Genomic DNA, 8,230 nt, shown 5'->3' on the forward strand with positions numbered 1-8,230 from the left:
AAAAAGAAGAAAAAAAAAGATTATTCTATGCTGATTCTATGACCATTTCTAAGTTCAAATGGCACCAGATGGCACCATTTTGCTTCTTTGGGCAAAATTTTTTTCGGGGGGGCATGCGCCCGGACGCCCCTAGCAAATTCGGGCGCTTCGCGCCCATCACATTCACTTTCGATTCAAAGTGCCCCCCCCCCCCCCCCCTTACAAAGCAACTGATCCGCCCCTGCCCAGCAACTTACACGAGAAATCAGTGATAAAAAAGATAGCTCTCAATGCTCCGGAAAAAAATAGTGTAGGGCGCGTCAGAAAAAAAATTCCCTCTTTTTTTTAATATTTTTGTGAAGGGTGTAATCTGAACAATTTGTAACATCACGAAAATAAGGATAAGCTCATGGTGTTAGCGCCAGTAACCTACCTTTTTGTGTGGTTTAAATAGTGTTTTATTCAGATGCACGTTTACAAAGCATTGGAATTAATGATATTACAATAGAGCAATGCCCCCCCCCCCCCCCAAACAAAAAAAACAAACAAAAAAAAAGAAGAGAGTAACGTTGTCAAACAAGTATGTCCCTTTCATCGACCCTTTTGCATCTTGTACTTTGCTACTCAGCAAGTGTCTCACCTCTTGAAAGTTACGCGCAAAAATGTCACAAAAGCCCCCGCATTAAGGATGCTTTCAGCGCGCGCAAACTCGGTTACCGTTCTTGTCGCCTTCCGTTTTTTCTACTTACTTCCCTTGTCACGTTCAGTTTTCTCGCTACTTCCATCGCTGTTCTCGCGTCTTCTGCGTCGAAGGGTCTTTTTTGTCTGAAGTTTGGGTGCCCTTCCCGGACTATTTTCAGTTCCGGAGATTGAATTTATCAGTTCTGTGACCTTACCTGTTGTTAGGATTCCTGTGAGAGAAAGCCTTTCAGCTAATAGCAAGCGAAGTGAAGTGTCTGGTGCGGTGCTCGATTTTTTAATGGCGCCGGCTGTCTCCTCCTATTTTTCACTATAAAAGACAACAGCAACAACAAACTTTTATCACCATCAAAACAGCAAGGTCGTATGAAGTCCTCTTGCACACAGAAATGTGCGCTCCTGTGTATGCATGTGCGATTCCTTGTGTGCATTTTGGCGTGTGTGCGTGTGTGTGTGTGTGTGTGTGTGCCACGGTGTGTGTGTGTGGTTGTGTATGAGTGTGTGTACGTGCGTGTTTGTGCCGCGTGTGTGTGTGCGTGTGTGTGTCTGTTCGTGTTTGTGCGGCGCGCGCGTGCGTGCTTGTGTGCGTGTGTGTGTGTGTGTGTGTGTGTACGTGCGTGTTTGTGCCGCGTGTGTGTGCATGTATGTGTATGTGTGCGTGTTTGTGCGGCGCGCGCTTGTGTGTGTGTGTGTGTGTGTGTGTGTGTGTGTGTGTGTGTGTGTGTGTGTTAGACCAAATATACTGCAGGATTTCGACAGCTGAACTGAAGCACGGATTGCGTTTAGTTTGCGTCACAGAGTCCCCATGATAACGGTCCACCAATCCAGCTTTCTCAATGATGTGATGAGAGGTTTGGTTCGCTGACACCGTCGGTGTTCTGCTAGCTCAGCTGTGCTCGGATAAACAGAAAGGCCATGAAACTGTCATTAAAATATCATTACTTTGAAGTATGGCCGCCCAATCGCGCCAAAAGGGAAGAACGCGCTTAGTTTGTTTTCTTCATTGTGCAATGGTAAAACGTAGTTTACAAATCTAAACTGTTCATTTGTAACTAGCGAACAGTGATGCACCCGATCAATGCCCAAATTAGGACAGACCGACCTCAGACAGTCAATCAGGCTTGATACACAATCCGACTGACAGTCAAGTGATCAGAAGGATTTTTTTGTACATTTTGTTTCCAGTTTCTTTTATTTTAATTTTTTAATTTTTTATTTACACTTATTTATTTTTTACAACTAGACAAACAAGCAAACAATGAGGACATTATGAACGTACTACCTGCTTAATAATAATACAGTCAAATAATAATACAGTCAAAGAAAATAAACCAACAAAAAACAAAACAAAATACACAAATAAAAACCAAACAAACAAGAAATTCCTCTGAGGTGGGAAAAACACCCCCGTCAAAGGGAAATAACCTTCTCAGTTGGTGGCAGTGACTGAGTGAGAATGGTTATTTCCCTTTGACCATTCAGATGTCCCTCTATAAGTCCTTGTATAATTTTAATCCACCAATAACTCCGTAACCGTGTGTTTGACTGGTCCCAATTTTTGTAAGGACCGTCTCAGAAATGTATAGAACCTGTTCACCAAGTTTGGTGACGATCGGTCCATTCATTCTTGAGATCTATATGCGAACACAAACAAACAAACAAACAAACAAACACATCGAGCGAAACCTATACACACCCCTATACCGGGGGTGTAACAAAGACATATATATACACAAATCATCACATCTCTGCACAACCTAGCGTACTACCTAACCAACTTTTCATATGAAGACCATAATTCTACAAATTTGGTAATGTTACCAGCAATGAAACTGGAATATTTTTCTATTTCAAATCTGTATTTCAAATTTCTGAAAAATATTTCTTACAGTGGCCTTGTCTCTTGTAACTTACTCTTTTAAATATAAAACTTTGCAAACAAAATGATAAAATCCAAAACCACATCAGATGGATTAGCTCTACACCAAAACTGTCACATATCAAACAAACAAACAAACAAACAAACAAACAGACAAACAACAACAACAACAACAATAAAAACTTGACAAAATGTAAAAACAACTAAACATAGAGTATGTTCTTAGGACGATCACATTATTCAACAATGTTACGCATAGTACTGTTGAAAATGGTGCTTTTTTCTCTGAATGTTCTATCATAACAGTCTAACGATTGTTTTCAGGAAAAGGTGTTTCTTTGGACTTTGCTACAACTTCTTTTGTTCATCTTCTTTGTTTTCTTGTGGCGACGACGACAACAAAGATTATGATTATAACAATCGACGACGATGACGACGAAGATGACAATGCCAATAATGACGACGATGACGACGACGACGACGACGACGATGATGATGATGATGATGACGATGATTGTTCTGAAACATTATTTTGTTCTCTTCTTCTGACTCTTACTGTGTGTTTCTTTGTAAACTGACACAGACCCTTCTAGCCTCTTCCTTTGTATCTTTCTCTAATTTCTCTCCTCATCTCATCTGGTTTTCTTTACGGTTTAACCCTTCAGAAAAACAATCTGATTGCCTTCGCCTAACCTTGCGATGAAAGGGAAGAAGATCAAATCTTTCTTTTGTGAACTGCGTTTTATACCATGCACCGTTACTGTAAGGACCCCCCAAAAAGTCTGTTTACGGTAACATAGGCCAAAAAAATAGGGTCGGTAGGTTTTTAGTTTTTTGTTTTTGATATTTTTTTTTTCTCCAAAAAAACATTTGTTTAAGTTATTTTGCCAAAAAACAGACTTTTTTTTTCTCCCCCAAATGCCCCAAAAAAGTCTAGGGTCGCGCGAAAAAATAGGGTCAGTCGGGATACCGTAAACAGGCTATTTGTTTTTTTTTTGGGGGGGGGGGGGGGGTGCCTAATTTGAATTTGTCGTAGTAAGAAGAGAATTCTAATGCCGTAAACGGTTTTCACTATCTCAAGAAAATCGACACTGCTGCCGCGAGATTGTAAATGTATCTCTTTGAAAATAGCGAACTTTTGTACTACTGTATCTTGTATTATGTATTTTATGTCATAGAGTCTAACCAAATACGGCTTCATTAGAGCGCTTAGTCGTCAAAGGCTTCGACTTACAGATATTGATATAAGTTGAATTAAAACAGTTTGATACGCTCTCCATTTCTGTCCTTTTCTTGTCAAGATCCATGCACTTTCGAAAATAAATTCATGTGTTTTGAAAGTTCTGCATACAAATGTCAACAACATTTTGTTAATTAACACACTTTTTCTGTGACATTTCTCACACTTTTTCTGAGAAACTCACACGCTTTTCCCAAGGTTTTTTTTTTCAACGAAAAATCACATACTCTATTTCTGATAAATGTCGCACAGTTGTTATTTCTCTGAGACACGTTGACTTTTCGTTTCACGACAGCCCCAAAACATACGCTTTTTTCAGACAAAAATTCATCCATTTTTAAAATAAATCCCACAGCTTTTCTTGGACATTTCACACACTTTCGTTGACCTTTTGTTTCAAGATGAATAATCCATGCAATTAACGATTGGAAGAGTAGCCGTTCCTGTACTCTTTAAATGAATCTGACTCTTTTCGTGAGAAATACGGGAGCATGCCCCCAATGGTATCAACGTGAGGGCGTTAAACAAGATTACCATCATCGATCATCCTGAAAAATATCACCCACTTTTTCTGAGGCATTTTGCAAAAACAATCTGTGAAATGTAACACATTCTCAAAGGCAGGTGAACTTTTCGTTTCAGGCCAGATAGTGCAGGCACTGAAGGAGTGCAAGAGTAGTCGTTCCTGTCCTGAAAGTCTGGAACAACGACTGCAGGCACTCAGCGAGGGCATCGAGCAGACGGCAGCCGCCGCCATGAAATATGTGGAGGTCAGGGTTTCGTTCCAGAGTGCTTAAGTACACGTTACTTGTAGGTATTTGTTATTGGTGTTGTTGGTGGTGTTGTTGTTGGTGGTGGTTGTGGTGGTGTTGATGGTGGTGTTGTTGTTAATGTTGTTGTTATTGTTGTTGTAGTAGTAGTAGTAGTAGTAGTAGTAGTACTTGTTGTTGTTGTTGTTGTTGTTGTTGTTGTTGCTGCTGTTGTTGTTGTTGTTGTTGTAATCGTAACATTCATCAATCTGAAGAAAAGAATTTTCATCATGATCGCACACATTTTTATTTGACTGATTCATCGGTTGGTTATTTGTGCGATATTGGGTAGTGTTTTTATGGAAAGAGAGGGGAGAAGAGGAGAGGAGGGGGATGCGTGGGGGGTAGACGCTGTTTCCATTTCCCTTGTACAATACAACTGCTAGTAGATTCATGCGTATTTGTGTCCTTTCTCTTCGCTGCCGTAAACCATGTAAACTCTAACCCAAATCATGAAAGTATTCGCTTACACACTTTTACTCTTTGATTTAGGATGGCGACACAGAGTATTTCAACCGATTCCTTGCCACTGTCAACAACCCCTACCTGCTGAAGTACAAGCCCACAACCTTGAAGGCCCTTGACAAGACTCCTGTGGGCACTGACACTAGTTACGACGAAGAGACTGGGGATGATTGCCTCGCTAGAATCATGGGCACTTTCAAGGACCATGGAAAGTAAGAGTCGTTAGGTTGTGTGTGTGTGTGAAGTGGGGTGTGTGGGGGGTGGAGAGGGGGATGTGTGTGTGTGTGTGTGTTTGTATGTGTGTATGTGAACGTGTGTGTGTGTGTGTGTGTGTGTGTGTGTGTGTGTGTGTGTGTATGTGAGCGTGTGTGTGTGTGTGTGTGTGTGTGTGTGTGTGTGTATGTATGTGTGTGTGTTGGGGTGGTGGTGGTGGTGTGTCAGTGTGTGTGTGTGTGTGTGTGTGTGCGCGTGCGTGCATGGCCACCCCATCTGGCCAGAGGAGACAGCGCTACAAAAGAAGCTATACGGCCCCAGAGAGGACTTGGAGAGGACAGCACGTTTCGCCCTGCAGTCCGGACTGACGATCTAACAGCGAACGACAAGAAGAAGAAGAAGCAGCCACCATCTGCGACGGAAAAAATTAAAACAAAGAAAACTTCTTCGATTTCAATTTTGAACAAAACCTCAGATTGACGAGCAAGGGAAACCTCGATGCCATTTGTGGTTAGATAAGAAGAAGGGGTTGGGTAACCTTTACTCAGTTAAATCCCTTCAGAAAACAACAACATATACATGTCCAGATACCAGGCCAGTTTGTCTTGTTTGAAACACTAGAACGACGCGAAAACTGTGCTTCAGAATATCTTTCCCTATTACATTTCAATTAGGAAGCTCTTGAACATTTCATTTGAAACAAAAAACTAAGCACTGCATTTACAAAGACGGATGTAATATAATATGTGTGTAACAATACATATAATCGTTCAACTCATCCAGAATATCAGATTGATTTAATAGCCCACGCAGAAACCATAACCCCTTCTCATCAGGTGAAAACTAAAATAATGTGAGAATGAGTGCGCAGTAAAATATGAGCGGAAAAGGAAACTCATGCTCAAGCGCATTTATTGCACAAGTACTCAATATATCGTTATTACTTTGTTGTCGAAAATATTCTTTACGCCTGGGGTTCTTTTGCCAACATTTTGCAATTTTGTTACCTTGATTAAAATCGCCCTGATATGGCCCTTTGTGGTCGGCTGGGCGTTAAGCAAACAAACAAACAAACAAATCTTGATTAAATCAAAAAAATAAACACAAACAAACAAATAAAACACAAACAATATATGTATACGGCCTGAAAGCGAGTCGCGTGAAGCATTCATCCTGAAGAAATAATGTGCAAAGTTTCATGGTAATCTTCCAAGTGTTGTTTTCTCTCTACCTCACACAAAACACACGCGCGCGCACATAAACACACACACACACACACACACACACACACACACACACACACACACACACACACACACACACACACACACAAACAAACTTACACATACACTCCCAGACGCACACATACATACAAACACACACACACACACACACAGCCACACACACACACTCACACACACACACACACACACACACACACACACACACACACACATACAAACACAAATTTTGTCTTATAAAAATTGCAGTCACAGCAATGAAGACGAACACGGACGCAAATCAATCAGAAGATAAATGTTTTTGTCATTTCTGCGAACGTAGTGAGACTGAAACATGAAACGACACCACAAGCATACGGAGCAACGTGAACCAATAAAGGGACGTTACTGGAATTTGTTTTCCTCGGCACAATTGCAGTATACGGAGCAACGTGAACCAATAGATGGACGTTACTGGGATTTGTTTTCCTCAGCACAATTGCAGTATACGGAGCAACGTGAACCAATAGATGGACGTTTCTGGGATTTGTTTTCCTCAGCACAATATTGCAGTATACGGAGCAACGTGAACCAATAGATGGACGTTACTGGGATTTGTTTTCCTCAGCACAATTGCAGTATACGGAGCAACGTGAACCAATAAATGGACGTTACTGGGATTTGTTTGCCTCGGCACAATTGCAGAATTGGCAATAACAGTTTAGGAAATGTTCCAATGTTATAACCGTTTCCCCATTGTAAAAATAATGTTTGGTAGATCCGCCATAATTCGGATTGGACTTTTCAAGACTACCGATGCAAAATGATATTTATGCAGTGTCAACTAAGAAGCTGTTGAGGCAATTTAAGATTAAAACTTTGTTTAGGAGTATCCCTTTGAGCAGTCAGTCACATCTATCTTAGTCTTTGTAAGGCTTTGGTGCGCATGCGTGCGTGCGTGCGTGCATGCGTGTGTGTGTGTGTCTGTGTGTGTGCGTGCGTGCGTGCGTGCGTGCGTGTGCGTACGTACGTGCGTGTGTGTGTGTGTATGTGTGTGTGTGTGAGTGTGCGTACATGCGTGCGTTATGTGTTTGTGTGTGTGTGTCTGTTTGTGTGTGTGTGTGTGTGTGTGTGTGTGTGTTTGTGTGTGTGTGTGTGTGTGGCTGTGTGTGTTAAAATTGACTTCATGAAAAACGTATGGTTATTTTGCCTACAACACTGTGTATCTGGGCACAGTTCCTTTTAAATTCCAAACGTTCTGAGTTGCTTTTTTCCCACAAATCTGAGTGCACCGAGAAATTCAACCTTCATCCAAACAAGGAAATATAGAACGAATTCGTTTTGTTTTGTTGTTTATGTGTTACTCAGTATAGGACTTGCTAAATCCCTTCATTATTTATTTTTTATTATAACTCTCGTGTGCTGTCTGATATTCTGTACACTTCTACAAAATAGGGGGGGGGGGGGGGAGGGGGGGAGCATGCATACTGCTATTTATGAGTGGGTTTTATTTGGTACAAAGTCCTTGCAAATCATAGGACAATGTGACATTCTACCAGAAAAGAGTTCTTTCCGAGTTCACAGATGTATGTTTGTATTTTTGGTCTTTAAGAAAGTGATTGATATCTATGTTGTACAGAAATATAAAAAAAACACTTGTTCACTCTACACATCTAACATATTCACCAGGAAATATTGGTGCAGTTGTTTTCAGAAGAATGTCACA

At 41.0% G+C, this 8,230-nt stretch overlaps 1 protein-coding gene across 1 annotated transcript in view; it reads left to right on the forward strand.

Moving 5' to 3' along the window:
• The first annotated feature begins 2,964 nt into the window (after window positions 1-2,964).
• The window catches only part of LOC138956675 (UPF0764 protein C16orf89 homolog), a 13,693-nt gene continuing 8,427 nt past the window's right edge, over window positions 2,965-8,230 (forward strand). Inside the window, exons 1-3 of the mRNA XM_070327974.1 lie at window positions 2,965-3,114; window positions 4,418-4,567; window positions 5,099-5,283. Of these exons, the coding sequence (XP_070184075.1) occupies window positions 2,965-3,114; window positions 4,418-4,567; window positions 5,099-5,283 (485 nt within the window). The remainder of the gene's footprint in view (window positions 3,115-4,417; window positions 4,568-5,098; window positions 5,284-8,230) is intronic.

The sequence above is a fragment of the Littorina saxatilis genome, unplaced genomic scaffold, assembly GCF_037325665.1.
Source record: "Littorina saxatilis isolate snail1 unplaced genomic scaffold, US_GU_Lsax_2.0 scaffold_417, whole genome shotgun sequence".
Taxonomy (NCBI): Eukaryota; Metazoa; Mollusca; class Gastropoda; order Littorinimorpha; family Littorinidae; genus Littorina; species Littorina saxatilis.